This window comes from Eulemur rufifrons, chromosome 1 (genome assembly GCF_041146395.1).
Source record: "Eulemur rufifrons isolate Redbay chromosome 1, OSU_ERuf_1, whole genome shotgun sequence".
Taxonomy (NCBI): domain Eukaryota; kingdom Metazoa; phylum Chordata; class Mammalia; order Primates; family Lemuridae; genus Eulemur; species Eulemur rufifrons.
Window position 1 is genome coordinate 66,158,606 of NC_090983.1, and position 24,861 is coordinate 66,183,466.

The 24,861-nt window shown below is 39.6% G+C and overlaps 2 protein-coding genes across 14 annotated transcripts in view; one reads left to right on the forward strand and one right to left on the reverse strand.

Moving 5' to 3' along the window:
• Window positions 1–18,902, reverse strand: part of PKP4 (plakophilin 4) — a 222,853-nt gene extending 203,951 nt beyond the window's left edge. For 9 of the 13 annotated variants that reach the window (XM_069456298.1, XM_069497850.1, XM_069497681.1 and 6 more), the window contains exon 1: window positions 18,637–18,902. The gene's annotated coding sequence lies outside the window, so the exon portion shown is untranslated. Of the gene's footprint in view, window positions 1–17,534; window positions 17,961–18,636 lie in introns of those variants that run through there. The other 4 variants (XM_069497764.1, XM_069497648.1, XM_069497398.1 and 1 more) reach the window with 2 other exon arrangements.
• Window positions 18,903–19,102: 200 nt separating this feature from the next.
• CCDC148 (coiled-coil domain containing 148) overlaps window positions 19,103–24,861 on the forward strand; it is a 222,059-nt gene continuing 216,300 nt past the window's right edge. Inside the window, exon 1 of the mRNA XM_069472384.1 lies at window positions 19,103–19,435. Within this exon, the coding sequence (XP_069328485.1) occupies window positions 19,411–19,435 (25 nt within the window). The 5' untranslated portion in view covers window positions 19,103–19,410. The remainder of the gene's footprint in view (window positions 19,436–24,861) is intronic.

A 24,861-nucleotide genomic window follows, 5' to 3' on the forward strand; every position in this document is an offset into this window, starting at 1 on the left:
AATTAAACCCCAAGACAAGGATTTGAGTGCAAGTAATTTATCTGGGAGGTGGACAAGTGAAATAGGCCAGGGAAATCAATACAGGGCGCACAAATGATTAAGTTACTGCTGTGAATAAATGGTTCTTATTTCTACTGGGGACTTCTGTGAGCCTCCAGAGAACATACCTCACAGATGTCCCCACAGAAGGGTAAAGAACTGGGCTGCTGGTAAGGGCTGCACCTAGGGGCATAAACCCCTGGCACTTCTGACCTGCCCCAACACAGGTGGCAACACTTACTGGGCACCCACTCTGTGCCAGGCAAAGTCAGTTTCATAACAGTTAAGTCCACAATTTAGTGAGGAGACAGCACATAAAAAATAAAAAAGCTCTAATAAAAGGATTTTAAAAGTGGGACCAGGGGTTCTTGGCATTTCAAAGGGAATGATGAGCTTCTTCAAAGCACATATAAAAGTACATAACATTTCTTCTGGTAGAAAGGACGAAAAAGCAGAGATCCTACCCTGATGATAACAAGAATGAAAAATACCACCCAATCTACAAATTCATAATTTTCTTTAACCCATCAGAGAGTTGAAGTCTCAGTATACCCAACTAACCTGAAACCTAAGGAAAAGGAAGAACCTCCAAGGTAGGATCTGCTTACCTAGGACAGATGATGCTGGTAAGAAGAATTGAGTTAAAATTTTTAGCAAATTGGTAAATGCCGAACATGGGCAAGCAAGAAAATATAGATTTTCATAGGGCCAAAGACAGGAGGTGAATTCATACCAACTTGAAGACTCTTCTACAGGGACCTCCTCAGATTAACATCTGGGTTATTAAATATGGAATGTCCTATTTCCTCAAGTTTGACAGTTGATATCTCTGACATTTCACTTGGACACTTCTTAGGTTTTTTTTCTTTTTTATTATTGTAAAGGTACATCCTCCTCCTTTCAAATGCATGTTTTGGCTTGTGATTATCTTTCAAGCTTTTTTTTTTTTTTTCTTGGAGCAATTTTTGTGAAACTATGGGTAAGTAAAAAATTCATGCTATTTTTTAATATGAGTTCCATCGTGGAACCAATGCTCAAAATAGCGACAAAATGTTTGGGAAGGATGTGGCTAACGAATGCACAGTAGTACATCAATGGTTTGAGAAGTTGCATTCTGGTGGCTTTATTATTGAAAATGAGCTACGTGGGTGACCTGAGACCAAGGGGGATAATGATGAGCTGAAAGCTGTAGTGGAAACAAATCCATCTCAACCCACAGCTGAATTAGCAGTAAGGTTTGACATTACTATTCCAACAATATTGGACCATTTGAAAGAAATCAGCAAGGTAAAGAAGCTGGATAGATAGATTCTGAATGAATTAAATGAGTATCAGCAGAGAAATCATCAGGAAGCTTGCCTTTCTTTGCTGTCGCTACATAAAGGCAAACCATTTCTACACCGTATCGGTACATGTGATGAAAAATGGATTCTTTTTGACAGTAGTCAAGTGTTTGGCACAATGGTTAAATAAAGATGAAGTGCTGAAACAGTCTAAAACCAAATATTCATCAAAAAAAGCTAATGGTGTCTGTTTGGTAGTCCAGTGCTCGTATTGTGCACTACAGCTTCATGAAACCTGGTTAATTGATTATAGCATATGTCTACAGCAACCAATTGGACAAAATCATGAGGATGCTTGTGATTAAGCAGCTGAGACTGGTCAATAGAGGCAGGCTAATCCTCTTGCAAGACCACATGTCACAAAAAACAACGCTGCTCAAACTAGACGCTGGACTTGGAAACTCTTTGTCATCCACTATATTAACCAGACCTTGCACCAACTGACTACCACTTCTTTCAGGCCTTGGACCACTTCTTGCAAAGAAGAATATTCAATTCTCAATAAGCTGTGGGAAACATCTTTCACGATCCAGGCTTCTTTGCTGCTGGCATAAACAAGCTACGTTAAGATAGCAAAATTGTGTCGATAGTTTAGGTGCATACTTTGATTAATTGCACGGCTTCTTCTTTGAGACATAATAAACTACATTTTCGATTTGAAATTGGACATTTCATATTCAATGACCTAATAATAATAAAAAAGACTGGCCAGAGTCGTGAGAATGCCTTACTTCATGATGGCCTGGGGGAGGGGAACAGCAGCCAATGTGGGAAGGCAAGAAATCCAGACAGGATCCTTCTCTCCCATCTCTTTTATGGAACAAAAGCCTTAAACTGCTGAGAGAAGGACAAAAATCTCTGCCTTTCTTAGAGCAATGGTGAAAACTCACTGCAAGTTGGAATTTCTGTCGGTATTGCATTTTATGAACACTCTCAGTTAAAAACAGCATGCTTGTTGCTTTAAAACACTGGTCCCACCCTTCAGCTGGGCCACCAGCCTAAGACCCTCCTTAACAAGTACTATGGACAGATTCTACTATGGACAGAGGAATCTCTCAGGGAGGGGCAGGGGAAGTGGAGAGAGAATCATGGTCCAAGCCAGGGTTTGGATGGAAAAAATATTTTTAAGATAGAAAAGACTTGAGCATGGTCATGGATGGAGTAAGGAAAGCCAAAGAACAGAATTAATAGACATCAGGGAGTAAGGAGGATGGGTTATAAATCACTTAGCATGAATTTTCTTCTGAATGTTACATCAATGTAGATGCTTAGGCATGCAAATTTGATTTTTCTTTAAAATGGGGAGAAAACCCGACATGAATAGATTCCTGGATTAAATTTAGTATCAGATTTAATTTTTATAGTCAAGAACAATTAAATTGTCTGCTAGTATTTTCTGGATCATGAGAGCTATTCACACTGAAATGTCTAACATTTTGCTCATTGTCAAAAAAAAGCCTTCAAGTGCTGACATGAAGGATTGTGCTTTATTTCAAATTGTGCACATCACTGCAGTAACAGAGGCTCATCACACATATGAGAGAAGACACACTGGAAGTAAGATTCATCTCTTCTTCTAGTTGATTTGACATAAGCAGTAGCATCCAACCTAAATATCAGTGAATGCCTGTTTTAATATTTCTTCAATCTTATTCATAGTTACAAAATCAGCACAATTTCTTTCTTCTGTTAACTGCCATTTATTGAACTAAGCATTATTTCAAAGAAAAGAACTACTCATTGAAAAGTAATTTCTTTTTTAGATACCCCATTAAACTTAACAAAGGCATTTAAACACTTCTGATTATTGAAAAATTAAACTTGCCTAAATTATTTTATCCCATACATGACCAAAAATTTAAATATATCTCATGAAATGATTTCTAAGAGGTACAAAGTGAAAATGCATTCTTCCTCAGCCCTTTTTCAGCTCCAAAAAGCTCTCAACAGTTCAGTACAAAAGTGAAAATTAAAATGAACCAATGGAAAGATTTTGGTTAAAGGATATATAATTACAGTTAGATTGGAGGAGTAAGTTCAAGAAATCTACTGCATAGCATTGTGACTATAGGTAATATCATATTCTTGAAAAATGCAAAGAGAGTGGATGTTAAGTGTTCTCACCACAAAAATGATAACTGTGAAATAATGCATTTGTTAATTAGCTAGATTTAACTATTCCATTATTTGTACATATACTTCAAAAGCTCATACTGCATACAACAAATAAATATAATTTTATCTGTCAATTAAAAAAATTTAAAAAGTCAAGAATAAAATGAATTTTTAAAAGTAGAATAAAAAACTATCTTCAGGCTGATCATATCAGTTCTACTGTCTTTACCACCAAATTGAGTTAGAGTAAGGGAAAGGACCTGCACACTCATTACAGCCTATACTTTCCCTATCAGAAGGACTAATCACCTAATTTTTTAAAAGCAGTAAAACTAAGACTATAGGTTATGGCATAGATTTCTGTCTTATGGTAAATGTTGTAAGCACGAAATGTTAAAATATATCTATTTAAAGTAATTCAAATTGTATCTTAGCATATTTTGTGTTTTAAAGCTAGTTTATGGAAATTTTAAAATCAGATAAAATTTTTGCAATTTATAGGGTCAACATTAAAGGAGAAAAAAATTAAAGGAGGGAGAGGACTCTGCTTTAATCTTCCTGTGGTTATGAAGCAAGATAATATCCTGCATACTAAATGAATCATATTTCTCATGTGGATTATCTTACTCTGCATAACAAAATTTCTATGTGTACCAGGCAGTTTTTCATTTTAATTTCTGAAGCAAAACTACAAATCAAAAGATGTTCTGAACAATTGTTTTCCTTCTTTCATCCCCAGAATCACAGACCTTTTATACCTTTGCTGCCCCTAAAGGTCTGAGCCTGTAGGTAAAGTGAAGGAAAGTAAAAGACTCTGGCAGACTTGAAGTTGCTACGTAAATGAAGACAATCAAGTCTTTCTGTAATCAGTAATGACATTTCTGTGATCTCTGAGGCTTACTTGCTATTATAATATCACTTCTAAGATATTATAACACCAAGGGCATTAGAAACAAAGGGACTAGGCCATGTTCATTTCTGCATCCCTCTCAACACCTGGTGCTGGGCCTCAGAAATCAATGGCTATTAACTAGAATTCACTGAATTCCACTGAAAGGATCAAAAGATACGCCCAATAGAAATTTTTTAAAAACCTTGATGAGATTTTAAGTAAAGGTAAGAATAATGTCACACATTCTTATACATCAAATGGTTTCTCCATAATTCATTAATCAAATACAACTTGCTTGATAATAAGAAATAAATATAGTTGGTCCCTGTCCCCAGTTCCTGGTATATATCTTCTAAAACCCTTATAACTTTCTGACTGACAGGTGATAGGTGCATCTTTTGTTACAATATTTGTTTAGTCCCTGGTTCCTGACACAGGAACTTCTAAGACCTTGGAATCTCCCACAGTGATGAGTGTCTTTTTGATGCAGTTAGTGTCAGAATTGAACTGTAGGATGTCCAATTGGTGTCTGGAGAGTTGGAGATGCCTAATATGAGGGAAAACCCCACATATTTGGTATCAGAAGTGATGTGAATATTTAAAAAACAAGATTTATCCCTTTTACTGCTAAATAACTAGTTTGTTTCAGTATGGAGGACTGAACCAGAAACTGAACTTACGGTATATTTCAATATCCTTTAAGAGTTACCAACTCTTTTTATCCCTCACTGCAACTCTCTCAATTATAACTTCTTTGTGAAAGGTAGCATACCATCTATTTCACAGTTATTAGATTAAATAAATATTAATATAAGTGCTTTGGAACCATAAAGCTATGTTATTTTGCTTAGTTAAGCATCTACAATTTTATTATTTTATTTATAACTAGCCCCAGGTACCCTCTATATGAGTTCCAATGGAACTTTCCACAATGACAAAGATGCTCTGTCTCTATCTATTACTATAGCCACTTGTCATATGTGGCTATTCACCTTTTAAAATCTAGCTAGTATGAATAAGGAACTGAATTTATTTAAATAGCCCACAGGCCAGTGGTTACCATGCTGAACATCACAACTTTGCAGCTTCAGAAACATATAATCTTTTCATTGTTAAAACAAAAACTTCAAGAAATAAAATTTTGTTTTCTCAGCCACAGTTTTTACTCTTTTCAATACAGGATAGTACTATATACAAATAAAAGACAACTTAGAGAAGCAAAACCCACCTTAATACAGCTTATTCGACATATGAAGTCTCCAAAAAATCTGAATGACATATACCAAAGACTGACACATGGTAAGTGCTTAGCAAATAAATACTGAGTGCAAGACACAGGAGAGAGCACCTTTTAGAGTACATCTCAATATGCTTGAAATAGGTATTGACCTTGCCCTCTAACATCACCAACAGATACAATGTCACTTCTTGAGTGACCACAACATGAAATGTGTCAATTGAGATAGACAATGTACAAGACAAAGACCCTTTCCTCAAGAAAGCAATCTACTTGAAGGAAATAGACAAAAGTTAACCATAAAAATTTTAAAGTTCAATACAACAGAAAGCCACCATGGTGAGTTTATCATTAAGAACCAGAAAACAAGTAAAGACGTTTGGAAAAGGAGAGATCACTATTGGCCAGAGTGGTTTGAGAAGGACACACACAGAAGGAAGGATTTGAACTAGGTCTTGAAGGGATTACAAAGATTTGGACAGAGTTGGGGGAGGCAGGGAATAGTGAGTACAGACTAGTCCTGCTGATGTGGAAGGTTCAGGAAGGAGAGTAATTAGGGTTTGATTGAGAAGGGCCTTAAGTGGTAGGTGGCTAAGGAGTCTGAATGTGATCCTATAAGCAATGGGGAGTCATTGAAGGTTAGAGGAGAGAGGAACAACTAAAGTTGTAAACAAAGCATTTAATTATTCATTCACTCAAAGCAAGCATCTGGTGCTTACTGTACGCCAGGAATATTGCTAGATGAGAGAATTACAATGATGGCTGTGACACAGTTCTAACCCGGGCAGGGCTCTCACAACATAGCCAGGAAACAAGCACAGCAACAACTCACAATGTGATAAGTGCTCATAGCAGAGTTATGTGCAAAGGGCTGACAAGCACAGGAGGGAAGGTTTAAACGTGGAATGGGTGGAGAGAAGGGCCAGGAAAGGCTTTGCTAAGGAGGAATCATTGAGTTAGACCTTGAAGAAGAAAAACAAGGGCTCAATATGTCAATGAGGACATACTAGGTACCTACAGAAAAGCCTTCAGGAAATATACAACTTATTGGAAAGATCACATTTCTGTGAAATTAAAGAGCACTGAGGTTATGTATATCATTCAAATATAGAAAAAAGATAAATCCTTAAAAGCACCATATTAAAAAAGAATGTTATTATACACCTATATTTTAGGATTGATTGTAGAGGCAACATTTATCTTAGCTATGATTTCAGATGACTGAAATACCAATAATAAAAATATTAGAATGAGCATAAGTAATACAGAACAAAGTGCAAAACAAGTTAAAAATTCTGATGGTATTTTAAACTATGAAAATAAGCATGTTTGACATTCAAGGTAGAAAAGACATTAATATCAAATTATCAATCATGAAGACTTTATTTAGACCAGATTCAATTTCAACAATTTTCTCTGGCAGAAGGCATACGCCAAATAATCATACAAAATAGGGGTGCGGTGGGGGACGTGTGAGAAAATCACTTTCAAGAGTCGATTCAGAAATGTCTTTTCTTCTAGGAAATAAGAGTCCTTGCCTTTAGAAATATCAGATATGTTTGTTGGCTTCAATCTGACAAATGAATTGTTCCAATCACATAGGAGGATACTGTCTTCATTTTACATCTCCACTTTGCCTGTTAGCATGGTGCATAATAAACTTTTTGCAATAATATTATCTATGGTCATGGGTAGGTGAAATTTTAAAAGAGCCAACATTAATGATCACATTTTAAAATACAGTATTGTTATAGGAAATTAAATATACCTGCTATTTAAAACAAAACAAAATATAACAAACAAATTCTGAAGTTAAGCCACATAGCAACTTCATGAATTCTACTTAAAATCAATGATGGGGTTTTGCTAAAAATAAGGTAAACTTGTAGGAAGCAGTATTTGTAAAACAATAACAAAAGATAAAAGACTTGATTCTATAGACATGTTTTCGTAATTTATCAAAGCTATAAATCTAACTCTTAAGAACTTTTAACTCACCAACACTTCAATAATAATGGCTAAAATTACTGAGGTCTCATGTAATTCAGTACACAATTTAAAAAGAAAGCTTTAAAAATCATAATTTAATGCAGCAATTGAATTCCTGGGCATTTTCCCCAGCGAAATGTAAACTTACGGTAACACAAAAACCTGTACATACATTATTAATAGCAGCTCTATTTGTAATACGTATGTTAGAAATAACAGGCGAATGGTTAAACTGTGGTGCATTCACATTATGGAATGTTACTCAGTAATAAAACAGAACAGACTACTGACACATATAGCAACCTGGGATACAGAATAATGCTATGAAGAGAAAAAATCCAAAATTACATTCTGTGTAATTCTATTTATATAACATTTTTAAAATGACACTATTATAGAGACAAAGGACAATTAATGGTTGCCAGGGATTTAGGAGGGGGTGAGGGTAGGAGAGGTGTGGGAGCATGGCTGTAAAAGAGCAACATGAGAGATACTTGGGGTGCTGGAAATGTTCTGTATCTTGATCATATCAATGTCAATATCATGATTGTGACATTGTACTACAGTTTTGCAAGGTCTTACCATTGGAGAGAACTAGGTAAAGGGTATGCAAGATCTATATGTATTATTTCTTACAACTGCATGTGAATTCACAATTATTTCACATAAGAAATTAACGTAAATATTATAATTTACTCAAATTTTATCACAGTGATTATCTGAGGTTGGGGAAGGGACCAGAAAATGTGTAAGAATATTTACATCTACAGTATAAAACCAAACAAAAGTTTACTGTACCTATTAGGTCAAAACACGCTATGAAATTTCCTGTTTTATTACTCTTAACATTTCTGTGATTTTGGGTGGGTTCAACGGCTCATTCCTGTAATACTAGCACTCAGGGAGGCCAAGGCAGGAAGATTGCTGGAGCTGAGGAGTTCAAAACCAGCCTGAGCAAGAGTGAGATCCTACCTCTATTAAAAATAGAAAAAAATTAGCCCGGTGTGGTGATGCTCCCAGCTACTTGGGAGGCTGAGGTAGGAGGATTGCTTGAGCCCAGGAGTTTGAGGTTGCTGTGAGCTAGACTAATGTCACAGCACTCTAGCACGGGTGACAGAGAAAGACTCTGTCCCCCAACCAAAAAATTATGTAATTTTATAGCATTATACTAATGATATTCTTAGCATTTTAGTAACATTTCTCCTTTGAAAAACTTCATGTGCTTTAAATTACATCTACTTTTGTCTTCAACTCTTCAGCTGAGTATACAAAGGGTATTACTGATTCCCAAGAGGAAAGGAGATAGAAAGTTTGCTCACTGTCACCCTTTCAAAGCCTGGTCAAGTTAGTCTTGGTGCTTGATGGCTGCTTATTAATAGTTTGAGAAAGAACATTATGAATCTCACTTCATTATGGTTATAATCCAGGCAATATAGGTTAAAATGAATTTGAATCAATCTGTTTTAAATCTAATTAATGTCTTTCCTAAGGAATTTGATATAATGAATTATTTATCTAGCAAGTTGTATTACAAAGGCAATTTTTTTTAAAAGGCAAAATGAGGTTTTTTCATTGAAACATGCATGATAAATGGTATTGAGGGTCTCAGACCAGTTTACAAAGGCAGTTTACAAAAGGACGTAGGATGGTATAAGCAGAGAGAAGATTATCCAAGAGTAATATGTGAAGGTGCTGCAGAACTGAAATTCAAAACTCATTCACTCATTTACGATTACTAGAATCACTATGGGTCAAGATTAAGTCATGCAGAAAGACAAAGTCCCTGCTGTTGAGTAGCTTAGAGGAGAAGGAGAAACATTTTCCCATGAAACTGATATACTGCTGTTACACCGTAGGACAGCAGATTAATGGATTTACCTTGCTTCTGTGGAAAATTGTATTCAGAGTTCTGAACATTTTGGAAGATTGACACTTGCCAATACACTATCTGAAGATTTCAGACTGACACTTTTAATCTATTGACAATCTGAGTTGGAACTTTAAAAGCTGAGTTGATTATCACAGGTCTCAAAATAATAGCAATTCTTGTGAAAATCCAGTTGGATTTTCTGATTCCTTATTTGGTGCTTTTCTTTTTTAAACTGATTTTGCTGCTTATGCAGTCATTGACAAATTGACAATAAGTGAAAAATTCCCATCAGTGCATCAGTCTGAGATTCAAGGTAAGATTCAATGAGTCCATTTATTCTAGCAGATGTCAGAAGAGATTTTCATAACCATAGGAAGGAATATTTTCAATAATAAGTTTGGACTTATAAAGGCACAAAAATTACATAATAAAAGGAAAGCACAAAACACAATAAACTAAAGTACTGCTGGATGAAAATAAAAGTAAGAACTTACTAAGATGGCAAGTGGTAAGGCATAAATTATGGTTCCTCATGAGGAATATATTTTTATTATGATTATTTCACATAGGCTATATGGGAAAGTGTTTCAAGAGATAAAAATCAATATAATCAAGTTCATGATTAAAACCTGTTTTGAAATTACTACCTTATCTTTGGTAGTGAGCACCTTTTCAGATGCAGGCTTTTTCCAAAGAAAGCCAATAAGTGATTAACGCATCTGTATCTAGATTTGGGTAATTTATCAAGTAAACACATAAGCAAGTAGTACTATGAGCTAAAACCTAGTCATTTTACACCTCATCCTTAATACTTATAGAATAACTTTACATGTTTATTTATATACTAAGATTTTTAGGACAATCTTCTCCAGCTTATGTGTCTTATCTTTCCCAACCAGATTGTAAAATTTATCACGGATTTCTTAAAGACGGAGACTCCCATTACTAAATTCAACACAGGCTGTAAAAGTCCCTGGGGGAAGTCATCTTTTTGGCCATGAGGCCTAGCACGGAGTCTGACATAAAGCGCGACTAATGAAAGCTGGCTGAAATGAACTAAAATTAATAATTTTAAGTAAGAAATTTTAGCATCTTTTTAAGTAAGAAGTATCTAAAATAGAACGCAATACTTCACATGGGGTAGGGCTCCAACAAATATCTAAAGCACAAATTGTCTGCAGTCCCCTCACCTGCACCCCCGCTGGTACTCTGGAATAAGAAGTTACCTCTAACTAGATCAATCAGTCCTTGTGTCCCACTCAGTCCAGGATACATGATCACTTTATTGCAAAGTGGTTATTACTGGTTTTACACGAGCATTTATGATTCTCATGAAGGTATGGAAACTGAAGAGTCTGTTCAAGTGTTTGTGCTGATTGTGACACTAATTCATTTAATATTCCATAAACTCGTAGTAGAATTGATTCTACCCTTTGAAAATAATGTACTTATTGCATTAGCAAAGGGAAACAGTGAACCTCAATATTTTTAAACTACTGTTTTATGGATGTATACAAACTAAAGCTCTATAGGGATTTTTTTCTTCCCTTTTTGGGGGAGACCAGGATCTAAGAGAAACTCTCCTTAATTTTTTTTAAAGGGCACAAATCCAAGTAAAAAAATCATTCTGTTGGGCTGGGTGGGTGTGGTGGCCCACATCCCAGCTACTTGGGAGGTTGAGGCAGGAGGATTGTTTGAGCCCAGGAGTTCAAGGCTGCAGTGATCTATGATCATTACACTCCAGCCTGAGTGACAGAGTGAGAACCTGTCTAAAAACAAAAAAAAAAAATCATCATCCTATTGAAATCCACAATTTCTGAACACTGGTAGATTGTCTCTATGTAAAAATATTAGAGTTGAAAAGTACCCACATTCTATAATGAGATATGGATCAGTTAATTCCTATGAACATAAAACATTTATACAAAATATGTTTTCAGAGGAAAAACTGTCAGTTGTTTAACTTCTTTGAGGGAAAATCAAATCATTTGACCAAATGAGAAGTGGGTCTTTGTCATTTTAATAAGACCAATCCCTTCTAACTACCAGCCTAAACCCTCTTTTGCTTTATCCGACTTCTAGAAAGTTTAGTCTCAACCACAGTGTGCCCAGGGAACTGGCTGCTAACAAACGAGCCCCACAGAGGGCAGGACTGTGACAAACTGTGAGATGTGCAGCAGCATGAGAGCTCAGTGCTCGGCTCCTGCTAGCTGCTGCCTTGGGGAGACCCAGGGATACTCACTCCTTGAATACTTCACACCACTATCACACAACGGAGATGGAGCCACTGACTCAGCCAGGAAGGGGGTTATGCGTTTGGCTGCAGCACTTATATTTTCAGGAGCTGAGAATTTCTGGTACACAACTTTAATTTTCTCCCCTTATCCCAGAGGGCAAACTGTAATAAAACCTTGAGAAGACAGTATTTTCTTGCCGAGGAAAAAAATGTAACAGCTCGATGTTCTAAGAGTTGTGAAATATAAGTACTAGAAGGACTCTAGAGAGCATCTAGTCCAACTCCCTCATTTATAGATTAAGAAAACTAAGCCCAGAGGAGTTAAATGACTTGCTCATGGGACACACACCTGCCTTGTGGCAAAGCCAGGACTAGAACTAGAGCCTCTTGGTATCTATTCAACCACTGTTGGTTTACATCAAGTATCTTCTAAACCTCCTTCCTCTTTTCTAGTCTTTCTCACTTTGGCAGTTTCTTGCCAAGTTCAAATATCCTTTTTTTATTTTTTTGAGACAGAGTATTGTCCTGTTGCCTTGGTTAGAGCGTAGTGGCGTCATCATAGCTCACTGAAACCTCAACTCCTAGGCTCAAGTGATCCTTCTGCCTCAGCCTCCCAAGTAGCTGGGACTCCAGGTGCGCGCCCTGACGCCTGGCTAATTTTTCTATTTTTAGTAGTGACGGGGTCTCACTCTTCCTCAGACTGGTCTTGAATTCCTGAGCTCAAGCAGTCCTCCCAGCTTGGCCTCCCAGAGTGCTAAGATTACAGGCATGAGCCACCTTGTCCAGCCTAAATATTCTTTTTTTTTTGTGTGTGTGTGTGTGTGTGATTAATTTCAGACAGAAAGACAGCTTAAAGAGTTAATCTACAAGCTGCATTTTTGGGCAAATGATGTTAAATGAGTAACACTTTCTAACAATTTATTAATGTATTGACTAGCAAAGACACTGTATAAAATGACTACTGAAGAGTTATAAATGCAATAGTTGTACACATATTTAGAAGGTACATTTTGCAAATGTTTCTGTCTCCTGCAATGTAATACCAGTCTTCACCTTCTAAATATAACACTTTATTAAGGTGTGTTTACCCAAATCTCCTACACTTGTTGTATAGTGATGTTTAATGTCTAAGTATTTCCTACCACAAGAAGCTACACCTTCCCTATTTAAAAAGCCCCTTAATTATTTTGCTGGATTCGCTACCTTACAATGTTTTGCAAACTCTTGTTTTTCTTCAGTAGTTTATTTCTTCCCTGAAATATCCTGTTTAAATCCATAATCATTTTGACTAATCCCACAGAAAGCAAGCCAATAATTTGCCTGGGATACAGCAGAGGCTGCAGAAAGCATCATAAAGCACTACAATTTAAGTCATTCTTACAAGTATTAAGTGTTGGCCTTCAACCAGGTCTGGTTGTAAGTGCTTTACATGCATTAACTCATTTAATCCTCACAACAACTATATGAGGTGGGTTCTTTCATCATTCCATTTTACAGATGAACAAAATGAGATGCAAAGTGATTACATAACTTGCTAAGTTATGCAGCTAGCAAGTTGCAGTGCCAGAACTGAACCTTGACAGTAAGCCTGTCAATCACGACACCTCACTACCCTATGACACTTCTCATGAGCCTCACTCAGTATGAAGGTGGAACTTCAAGGACTTTCCCTGGGCTAAACTACCATAATTAATTTTGGACTGGAGTGGAGGTAGACAATAAGACCTTGAAAACATATGAAAACATACCACCTAGCTAGTGTTTCAAAAGGTCTGGGCCAGGCCCCACAAGGCTGCATAATACCCTGATAGTTCCACTTCAAATATGTGTTTTACCTAACTTTCATATATAATATCACTTTTATGACAAAACCCACACCTATTCTAAATTCAACCTGCAACACTAGCCACCAGTATCCATATTTTATGTAAGTGGCCTCAGGCCATTGAAAAGGGGCTTTCTCTGCCTCTCCAAGCAGATGGATGTGGTGATGGTGGGTGTGGTGGGCGAGGGAGAGTGAGGGGACCAGATCAGTGAAGAATGGGATATTTGCAGATCACTAAATTTATATTTAATACAGAGAATATCTGTAGAAGTCAAACACACCTCAGATGTTCAGGAAAGAGGGTTACTGCTTCCCCTGGCCTCCTCCTCTCCACTCTTCATTGTGAGTTCTGGACTTTGTGAGGCCTATATTATTCAATATTTGCCCACAGGGAGTGGCACCCACCCAATCATACGACATTATTTGGTTCATAAAAAATGCTTCACAATGACATGACTTAAAATAATTCAGACACTTCCATATTTTAATTTATACATTTTATAGCAATAAAATTTCACAATCTAATGTCTGATGCCATTGTATCAGCTGCCATGAATCATTATATATGAGTCATAATAAACTATAATGTTATCAAGACTATGAATAATAAAATGATCAGCGATGTAGCCAACATTTATTGGTACATCAAATAAAAGTAAATCTAAAATATGAAAAGAAAAAATAACTTAGGCCAATGACAAATGGAATGTCTGCAACATTTCTATGTTGAAGAGCACCATCATGTAACATCTCCAATTTAGAAATGGAAACACAGCACCGCCAAAATGAAGGTAATTTCACTGAATTATTAAAATGAGAATGTGAGAAACACCTGAATGTTGTACAACTTCTTGACTGAAACCAGCCAAGTACATGAATTATTGCTCTTGGCAACTTAGGGCCTGATTCTCTTACCCTGAAAGAACCCTGTGATTTCTTACCAGTGGGCATCAAACTGACCTGCTGACTGCTACCATCACTTGCTAGCAGTATATGAAGCCTTACATCCATGTATCTTAAAAGTTTTCCTTCCCTTCTCTCTGTTTGCAGCTATTTGTAGTTATGGTCTGGCTGTGAAATATTTATTTAATTCTCCAAATATACCTAGCCCACTGGTGTTATGTTTCAGATTCTTCTTCCCCCTACAGAACCATTTAACAAAATGAAAGAGTAATTTTTTCCTAGTACACTGAAGGTATGAAGGCAACTTCCCAAAAGGACATACAATTCCATGGATTTTTATATCCCAGAATAACCCTATAAAAATCTCTACTTTATCTTCCAATTAAGAATGAAGATATGGGGCCGGGCGTGGTGGCTCATGCCTGTAATCCTAGCACTGTGGGAGGCTGAGGCGGGTGGATTGCTCGAGGTTAGGAGTTCGAGACCAGCCTGAGCAAGAACCAGACCTCGTCTCTACTAAAAATAGAAAGAAATTATCTGGCCAACTAAAAAAATATATAGAAAAAAAAAAAATAGCCGGGCATGGTGGGCGCATGCCTGTAGTCCCAGCTACTCGGGAGGCTGAGGCAGAAGGATTGATTGAGCCCAGGAGTTTGAGGTTGCTGTGAGCTAGGCTGACGCCACGGCACTCACTCTGACCTGGGCAACAAAGCGAGACTCTGTCTCAAAAAAAGAAAAAAAAAGAATGAAGATATGATGGCCATTTCAGAATTAAGCTAGGGAGTTACCTCTTGACTGAAATTCGGGGGGTGAGGGGACAATAGATTACAGAACATTCTCAAAATATCTTAATATTTCAAAGCAATCGGGTAAGGGACTAGACTTACCAGATGGTTGGCATCACCCAGGGTATTAAAATTCTTTATTTAAATCCATTCCTGGTTAACAGCATGGAAATTATTCAGTTCAAAAGTTGGCAACAATTGGATTTTTAAAAATTAAGTGAATTTCAAATTTTTATGTGATATTTACTTGCTTATTTGTACAGACCAGAAAAGAAAGAAAACTGCAATTCTGATTTAATATAGACCTAATCCAAATACTCAAGGTCATACAATTGCTAAAGTTTTTATTAAACTGAATTTAGTAGTAGTTTCCTTAAACTCAATGTCAAAACTATTCACAGAATTAGATTTGGTTTATTCAGCTTGCAAATGCAGCAATAATGTATATGATTTTTTTGTATGTGTGGTTAAATATCAGCTGCCTTTACTTTCTTCTTCCTTTTCTTATACTTTCTACCACTACCTCTGCTCCCCTATCTCCCTCCAAACACAGTATAGGTAAAAATTAAAATAATTGGATACTTGATTTCCCCAACTTAGACTCTTCAGTGTAATAGATAAGACACCAAATGCAGCACCCTCTCCTTACATAATACTAGGGGGTGGGGAAAGAACGTGTTTGGTCAAAACACAGTTTGTTATTTTCAATTGTGAAGAATCACCAGCTAAAAAATTTCCTCTCTTCGAGTATCTATAACAAATAATGTATTTCTAATTGAAAGCCTACCTTTACTTGTTACAGGCAAAACTATTTGCACAGCTAATCATGTGTATAATATCTATATATTTGAACAAGATTTCCAATTTCTAATACAGCAGAGAAACAAATTTGCTTTTATCTTCTAATCCTGACAGCAAATCAAATAAGCACACGTTAAACTCTGCTATAATATGACATTGTTACATAATAAAAGTTTCCCATTGGCACTTACAAGCACCTCCCCCAATATCCTCCACTGTGTTACTGGACATAAATTAAACCTCTAAGTTATAAGATTCATTGATCATGGACATACTTGAAAAACAACGTGGCAACCAAAAGATGCAACCTTTACAAACGCAGAGTATTTTTTCCTATTTTTCCCCCATTCCTTGGGGTTCTAACGGCTCTCATCTTGCACTTTTCAGTACCCTTGATCCACACAAAGTAGGTGTTGGAAGACAGCTGATTGGCTGGACAGCTGACTTATTATTTTACTGAACCTGATACAAAATAACCAGGTGCAGAGAGGCTAACTGTAAATGCAACCTCAGGAGCAAACTGTGTCAAATAAAAGCACACATAGTATGTTCTTCAACATCCAGAAACACTTATTTCAAACATTGGTTGTTCTTGTTTTCATGTTGCCATTTTCCGTAACTGTTTCACAGGCACCAGAAATGAAGATACTTCTACAGCAATATACTGAATTCAAAAAGAGAAGCATTCTTCTACTTTCCCTTTTTTAATAAAAAGAATCTAAGCCCAATTCTGGAGAAGCATCTTCTGTCAAAATTTTGCTTTTCTGTATTAAGGAAAATAAAATTTGACCAAAAATGCATACTAACCATTATTGATGTGATGCATACCGTTCTTTAAAAGTTGTAGGACTGCATTTATGTTTTCTTCAGTCAAACTCAGTAACAAAGAACTGCGACCTCCACTAGTAAATTACATCTTCAAATATACATGATTGTGGTGTCCCTGTTACTTCCAATGGTAACTGACACGCCCCGAATTTAACTGTACCAGACAGTTCTATCTGTCCCATCGCTGACCAAACAGTGCTTCTCTGTTTCCATTCATTATGTATTATACGAGGTCTAAACAGCCCAGTATGACGAGGAAAAAAATTACACTTCATATGACAGCAAAGTGATGCATTCAAGATCTCTCTCGCAGTACATTCCCGTCCACGAGCACTAACAGGCATTTTTTTTTTTTTAATAGAACTAAGATATGTTGGCTACAAGCTCATTACTCTAAGAACCTTCGGGCCCCGGTTCCTGCAGGTTTTCAGAGAACCCTAGTACAAACCAGCCACTATCCAAACCTTGCAAACCAAACTTGCAAAAAGCCTTGTGAAATGATCAGTAACCTTGGCTACACTGTCATCGGCCCCAAATTCACGATCCTGACGACCAATGCAGCAAAAAACCCATACGAAAGGCTAGCTGGAGAAGAACTACCGCGCTTCCCCTCCACCGCCCTCTCTGCCGCAGGGAAAGAAGCGATGGGAGAGGAGTGGAATGAGGCTCACCAGCTTCGAAGATGCTTCGGTGACCTCTGGCTGCACCGCGAGAGGTTGGGCCGGGAAGGCGCTAGTGCAGCCGCGGCGGGCTGTGTGGACTCTGCCCCTGGTGCATTCTTCGCATTCCTGCACAATCTGTCGCCAGCCCAGGAGCTGGCAGCGCGCGTCCCCCCCTGGACACACACACCTGACTACTGCTGCGCCCCGAGCTGGCCACGGCCGCCGCGGCGCCTCCACTACCCGCGCTCGCGGTTTGTCGCACTCAGCCAACACGCAGCCAAATCCCGGCCCTGCCGCTCACCCCCTCGCTTCCCCGGTAGGGGTAAAGGGGAGAGGGCCGGGCAGCCTCAGCGGCGGGCAGGGACACTCGATCCGCCAGGGGGGTGCTGCAGCTCCACTTCAACTCCTAGCAGGGAGAGGAGGAAGCGGCCGCGCAGGAGGGCAGCCGGGAGGCTCGGGGCTGGGGAACCGGGAGGGGTGGAGCGTGAGGATACGCGGCCAGGAGAGAGGGGTGCACTGGACAGAGGTGGGTGGGCAGGACCGGCAGGAGTGCAAGAGCCACGCGGCAAATGCGAGACGGTGCGGGCTGCAGGGGCGCAGGAGGAAGGGAAGAGGACCAGGATGCAGGATCTGGCGCTGGAAGGACGGACAGACGGCCCGGAGGGCTGGGGAAGGCGGGCGCCCCGGGGGTTGGGGGCGCGGGGCGGCGTGCCAGGCGGGCGGGAGCGGGGAAGCAGCCCAGCAGACTTCCACTGGAGCTTGGCACGCCGCTCAGTTTCGGGGCTGGGGGCTCTGGATCCAAAAAGCCCAACGTGGGGAGGGGTCGTGCGCGGCGTGTACGGGAGACCTGGGAAGAGTAATCGCCGGGAAAAGCAAATGGAGGGTGAAACTTGCGCGCCTGCCGGGGGGAGGGGAGCAGGCAGGCGAGTGCGGGCAGGAACACGAGGCGGGGCAGGAAAGCCGAGGCGGCCGCGAGGCGGTGGGGACGGAGTAACAGGAGGGAAGCGTCCGTCCCCCCAGCGGGCAGGTCCCGGCTCCGGCGCGTGGGGGCGAGGGCCGAGGGTCTCGTAGGCAGGAGTCTCCGCGCCCTCCCGCGAGCCCACACACTTACTTTCCAGCTTAGGCAGCGGCCGTCGTCGCTCCAGGGATCAGGGACATAGGCGCCGAAGGGTCGCCGCTGCGGCACCCGAAAAAATTAAAAAAGTGCCGCGGCCGAGCGGCTGCCCGCCCCTCCCTCCCCCACCCGCCCCCTCCCCCGGAGCTGCTCTCCCACCACCCCCGGTGGCGGCGGTGGCCAACTTGTCCCCTACCCCTTGCCCATGGTGCCGCCTCCGCGGCCGGCGTCGACGCGGACTCAGCCCCGGAGCCCCCTCTACTGCCCAGAGGCCGCCGCCGCCGCCCGCCCAGCCGCCAGCCAGCCTGCCCGGCCAGCCCCGGGCTCCCGGGAACGTCAGCACGCCGCCGTCTCCGGACCTGCTCCTCGCCAGCCCCATTGGTCGGAAGGAGAAGGCTGGCCCTCCCCATTGGCCCGGCCCTCATATTGAACGGGCCAATAGGAACTGCGGTTTCAGGTCGCCATGGAGACCGATGCTGTTAAGAGCAAGAGGGCCTGGAGAAGGTGGCGAGTGAAGATGAAGGTGTCTCCGGTCTCTGGCGCGGGAGGGGGTGGGGGAGAGAAGTGCAGGGGGTGTCCCGAGCGCTGGCTCTGAAATCTGAGGCAGGTTTTGCTTTGCCTTCCTGTCAACCCCAACTGTGCATGGTAGGGTTTGTCCCCGGCGTCAAAGGCAGGAACAGCCGAGCCCCTAGACGGTGAGAGCCCAGGAGTGGGCGTTTCACTTTTCCTGCGTCTGGGGAGCCCCTGAGGCTATGCCCTTTGACCTTTGACATGTGTGCAGCTTCTGCTTCTCCAGGTGAGTTTGCACCCCGTCCCTTAAATCGCTGCTTCCTCCTGACGTCACTGAGCCACCTGAATTCTATTTAATACTTATGCTTGTTCTTCCCAACCACTCCCCCTTCCCTGAGGTGGATCCTAACCTCAAATTTTTGCGTCTTCAAACTTACAGTGACACTCCTTCCCAAAGGAGACTCAAAAGAGGATTTCCTCTGCATGATACTTTGGTAAGGAAACAAGTTGATAGATAGTATAATAGATGGCAAAGGGTCAACACTTAAGGTATCTGTAAGGTAATGTGTTCCCTGGTTCCCAAAACAAACCTCTCATCTTCCCATTGACAGATGTTTATTAAACATCCCTGTGTATGCATTCTGTACTATGAGCTTGACAGGTGCATATTCTTTCCCCTAAGAGTTTACAGGCTGGAGAAGGATATAGGTAACAGAGTCAATTCTTCATGCCATCTGATGATTTCACAACATAGTAAAGGAAATAGATTACAGTTAATGGATTTTATTTTCTATTTTTCAGGTTATATTTAAATTTGATAAAGAAATGAACTGAGGGATGGAATCATTCCTTACAAAAATCTTGAGCTTTAATAATGGGTTTTCCACTTTCATTTAAAGTCACTTTGTACTAGTTTGTCAATACCAATTATTTTGTCAATAAATTTCATATTTAGATACCAACTACTAACGTGGAATTTCATGACCATATTAGGCCTTTAAATATGATCTTGCTGTAGTCTATACCACTGATATTCTTATGTTCCTTCTTTTGGTGATCTTGCTGTTTTTATACCAATCTCTTTAGTAAGAAGACTATGTTTATGCTACTCCCCTTCAAATTGGAGTGATCATATTATGTGAAAAACCTGATAGGGTTTTGGAAATTACAAATATTTTGTTGAGAGAAACAAATTAATGTGTGTGCAAGCTACATATGTCTTAACTATTCTGAATTTTAAGTTGGGTAATATGTTTTGCTATTGGTTTTTATCTTACTGAAATTGAAGATCACAAAAAGGTCACATAAGAAATATTAATATGGTACCATGATTGGAAAAACATCTCCCCACAATTTGAAGTAAAATTTGAACTTGGTTGACAATACTGTGTAGGGTTGGGCTGTGGCACAAAACAGATGAACGTATGAATGTTCCTTTTAAATATTTTCAGAATTGGAAAGGGATTGTCAGAGCCAGAAAATGCTGTCTCATGCCTTACCATCATGGAAATAAGCTGCTTTTGACCTCTTCTAGCTTTGTGTGTGTTTTTTTTATAGGAGAATAGAAAAAGTAAAATGCAAATTTTTATAAATAAGATTCCTTTTGAATATACTGACAAGATACCAGTGATTTGGTTTTTAATTTGCATAACATTGAATGAATGGAGGATGTGTCTAATGGAAAGAAAGAAAATGAGTATTTCTTTTTTTCTTGCATTAGGTTAGCATGGAAAGAATGTGAAAAAAGCTTTTTTTTTTTTTACTCCAATAATCATTTAAAAAAATTTTTTCTGAGATCACATGTTTGAGCATTTCGATATTGTGTATTTCATGTTTGTTATAATTAAAATGTTACTAAAATCCATGATAAATAATGTTCCCTGAAATAAGTTGTCACTCAACATTAATTTTTTCTTCATTGTTACATTTAGTTGAAAGATTTCTTTTGAACTTGCTACTGTACTACTAAGCATTGCTGAATAAGGTTAAGAAATGATGTCATTCCACTAAAAGCTCATGCTATCCAGACTTGGTTCTGATTCTCTAAATTCCTTTCCTCATCAGGAGGGTGATTATCCCAAATATTATGCTTATCCAAGGACATTATCCAGGCCACTTCTCCCAAACCTGTCCTACTTCTGCCCTCTTCAAGCCCCGACTTTACTTGGTCTTCCTTCAATTCTGCAAATGATTTTGCCTCACACTTGACTGAGGGATCCAGCATGAGGTTCCACAACTTATGTAACCCTCAGTCTCAATTTTCACGCATCTTCACCTTCTTCAGTCTTGCCTGAGAAGAGGTGTCCACAGTCCTCTTATAACTCATACTCCACTTATGCTCCTAAACACAGGCCATTTTCTCTCCACTGGGATTTTGTTCTATTGATTATAATTTGCTCTATTGATTATAATTTTTCTCTTAGATTATGTGTTACACCATCTCCTCCAAAGATTTTTCCTAAGCTTTCCAAATATCTGACCTTTTGTAAAACCACCTTCCCTCTCCCCTACCTCCATCTCCATCTACTGGCCTTTCCTTTAACCAAGAAACAATCTAAAGGGAATTTCTTGAAGCTTCTACTTTTTTATCCCCAATGTTTTGGCCCTTTATACAACTTAAATGATTCTGAAGATTGTGGCTCCTTCTCTTCAAAATCCTAGCTCATTTTGCCAATTAAGTTCTCTCTTACAAAAGTATCCTTTGCTTACAAATTGCCGTGCCCTAATCCCAGATTTCCAGTGAGGGATAGAAACCATTGTCGCCCAGCCTGAGGATCCACAGAAATGCAAATGGTGTACTTGAGAAGAGGAAAGTTTAAACCACCTTGGGTAAAGTGCTAGGAAGTAGGGTTGGGAAAGGGGGCCTCAGCTCAGGCTGCCTATAGGGCCTGGGGCAAGGTTAGAAAGACTAAAGATGTTTGCTGACTCCACCCTCAAGAACAAAAGTAAACAGTAGAAAGCCAAAGAACTTTTCTGTTGCCAGCTCAGAAAGAAGTCAACCTGAACCTTTTAAGATTGTGAAAACTTTGTAACTTTCCGATGTTTGTTATGTTTGTAGTAGCCCATAATGATTAGTAGTAAATTCCTTTAAGAAACATAGCAGGGGCAGCAAGAGATAGGGGAAGCAGGAACAAACACCATCTCTCTTATAACACTTGGATGTCTACGGAGTAAGTGGGAGCAGTGAAGATAAAAACTCCAAAAAGCACACTGATACTGATAGTTTTGGGGTTTTGTTTTTGAAGAGCAATGTTGAAACAGAGGTAGGTGGTAAAGGAGGGAAAGTGCAGGAATAAACCAGGCCTGAGGAGGGTTGCTAGGTTTTAATAATAGTTCTCTGGTGGTTTCAGGATTGACGGTGCCCCACCCCCAGCCCCATTCTCTGAATGAGAAAATCCTTCCCTGCCTTAGAGGTCTAACCCAATAGTTACCTATAAAGACTTTTCTGAAAGTTTCCTGGCCCTACCCTTCTCTGGAGAGGGAGATTTCTGCCTTATTATGTTAAAGTTACACTTAACACTCTTTGTCATATGGTGTAGTTATTTGTGTGTGAGCCTTCTCCTCAAGAGGATAGGATCCATGTCATGGTCCCAGTGCCTTAGATTTCTGAAGTGCCTCCCACACTAAGAAAAGCCAATGTTTGTTAGTCCTTTTTTTTCAGTCCTTGAGAGAACTTGACTTCCAACAATGAAAAATTGGAATCAGAATGTTGGGAGGTAATTAGAAAAAGATGGGATTAGATGTTTGCTGTGGAAAAGTGAGGTAAGTATGTTGAACAGCGTAGAGGTTTTGCCATTTAGCCTCCAAAGAGAGAAAGGCCTCAGATTTTCTCTCTCCCAGGTTAGAGAGAGGGGACCTGTGTGAGAAGGACTGGCTGTGTGTGCTTTGGCACGAAGTTATCATGTCAGAGCTAAAGCTATAAAATGTCTGAGGGAAAGCAGTTGAAACTCAGCTTTGCCAAGCAAGTTAAATGAGGGTTAATTTTTTTTTTCCATATGAAACATCTAGGTTGCTCTGTCTCTTGGAACACAGTAGAATTATGACAATTTAACAACTTCATAAAATCAGAACAGCATCAGACATCTGGTATGTGTAATAGACATGTTCTTAGTACCTGCATCCACAGCCCTTGAAGAAAGCAGCCATGCATGACTCATGACTGTGCATCTGGTATGGCATCAGCCCCTGTGGGTACTTCACTCCCATGTAGCCAATCCTCGGCGAACCATTGACCCCTGACCTGTAATGATGCCAATCAGATTCTTTTCCTGGGAATTTGAAATTGAGAGAAGTAAGCCAGAGAGAGCAGCTGCGTTGGTCCTGATGTTTTCTGGGTTCCTACTGAAGGGACCACAATATGCCACTCCAAAATATGCTATTTTGGCATAAGGATTATTTAGCACTGACAGCAATTGAGAAACAGCAGATGCAGGAAAAATTCTTTTTCCTTCACCCTTTTGTGTGTGCGTGTGTGTGTGTGTGTATGTGTGTAAAAGCAGGCCACAGGGCAAGTGTTGTGGCTCATGCCTGTAATCCCAGTACTTTGGGAAGCCAAGTCAGGAGGATTGGTTGAAGCCAGGCGTTTGAGACCAATCTAGGCAATGTAGCAAGACCCTGTCTGTACAAAAAAATAAGAAAAATTAGCCAGACATAGTGGCCTGCACTAGTAGTCCCAAGCTACTTGGGAGGCTGAGGCAGGAGGATCACAGGAGTTTGAGGCTGCAATGATCTATGATCATGCCACTGCACTCCAGCCTGGGTGACAGAATGAGAGCCTGTCTCAAAAAACAAAAACAAACAAACAAACAAACAAAAAACCCTCTGCAAAACCAACAACGAGGACAAAAAAAGCAGGTCATAAATTTCCATTTGTAAAGGTGTCTCCCCTCTCCAGTAAGAAGGGAACTACTCTAAGGAGAATTATGCACATAACAAACCTTACTAACCCTTATTTACCATATATTTGCTAGTCACCTTCCCATAACTTAACCCCTTCACCCCCAAAGAATTCCCAAACCCCTTGTCCTTTATCTAGCCTCTTCTCCACACTCAATCCCCTGTGTTAAGATGGCATTTAAGTCTAAAATTCTAACTGCCTCCTCGAGTCATATTTCTTTTGTGAACCCATGTATATGTATGTAATTAAATCTGGGTTTTTTTTGTCAATTTATCTTTTATCAGTTTAATTTGAAAAGTTGAACTTAGGACGATAGAGGAAAAGTGTTTTTCCTCCCCAACTTATTCTCCCCGTGAAGCTTCTTTTTTTTTTTATTGTTCCATGAGACTTCTGTTTCCTATAATCACCTCTACCCAATTCTTTCCCTGGTTTGCCTTTTTCAGTCTCTGTTTCTTGCAATCAAAAGACTTTATTGAAAATTGTGCAAATATTTTACAAGAAAAGAAAACATATGTTATGACTTGGACTATGAAGAGTAACAACAGTCTAAAAATTTTCTAATAAGCAAAGAATAGAAAATACATTACCTGTCTAGTACCTAATACTGCTAACCGGAGTGAAAGAGTATTATTTAGTGTGTTGTCTATACCTTGTACTCTCCCATGTCAAAGCCCTATATTCCTCAATTCTTGGTTCTCCTCCTTTGAAGTTGGAGATAGGAGGAGAACTTTGAGTAAATGAGCAATATAATTGCTTTTCTCAGGGTAGAATTATTTTGCTACACCATTGGTATGGGAAGACAATACTAGAACTTT